This window comes from Rhincodon typus, chromosome 49 (assembly GCF_021869965.1).
Source record: "Rhincodon typus isolate 14 chromosome 49, sRhiTyp1.1, whole genome shotgun sequence".
Classification (NCBI taxonomy): domain Eukaryota; kingdom Metazoa; phylum Chordata; class Chondrichthyes; order Orectolobiformes; family Rhincodontidae; genus Rhincodon; species Rhincodon typus.
The window spans coordinates 3,865,464-3,866,084 of record NC_063380.1 but is presented as its reverse complement, the minus strand read 5'-3'; the positions used below and the strand labels follow the sequence as shown (position 1 = coordinate 3,866,084).

Below are 621 nucleotides of genomic sequence, written 5' to 3'. Positions count from 1 at the left end.
GGGAGATATCTGTACACTGACTGGTGTCTCTCAGTCCCCTCTCTCTCAGGGAGATACCTGTACACTGACTGGTGTCTCTCAGTTCCCTCTCTCTCTCAGGGAGGTACATTAACCGGGGACACTTCGTCCTTTCAGCATCCCCACTAATGTCAGGCCAGTGCAGATCTTATCGTTTTCTCTCTCCCTACCTGGTTTCCTTCTCGCTCAGCACCACTTTGTGAGTGAGGTAGTCAAACAGCTCCCCTCGCTTCATCCTGTAAGAAAAGGAAATGGAAGAGGTTACCCTCCATCCCGCACTGACAGTGTGCCCGGCAAACAGGGTGCTGAGCTGGGGTTAGGGTAGTTGTGTGGTGGGGCTGAGAGGGGGGAGGTGTGACAGCTCTGGGGAAGGTTGTGAGAGGGGGAAGGGACTACCCGTCACCTGGGGACTGCAAATTCCTGATACTTACAGATCAAACACGAGGAAGGTAACGGTCTCAGAGGTGTAGTAGTCAATGAGTGTGACTGTAGAGAGGGAAGAAAACGTCAGAGTTAGCTAAGATATAAGTTTACAGCGAGGACCGTAACCTAACGCCCAGGCTCCAGCCCAACACCGGGTGGCGGGGGGGGGGGGGGGGGGGC

At 54.6% G+C, this 621-nt stretch overlaps 1 protein-coding gene across 1 annotated transcript in view; it reads right to left on the bottom strand.

Moving 5' to 3' along the window:
* LOC109938585 (phosphorylase b kinase gamma catalytic chain, liver/testis isoform-like) overlaps nucleotides 1-621 on the bottom strand; it is a 10,780-nt gene that overhangs the window by 900 nt on the left and 9,259 nt on the right. The window contains exons 4-5 of the mRNA XM_048620921.1: nucleotides 450-504; nucleotides 189-254 (exon numbers count right to left, since the gene is read on the bottom strand). Coding sequence (XP_048476878.1) covers nucleotides 189-254; nucleotides 450-504 — 121 coding nt within the window. The remainder of the gene's footprint in view (nucleotides 1-188; nucleotides 255-449; nucleotides 505-621) is intronic.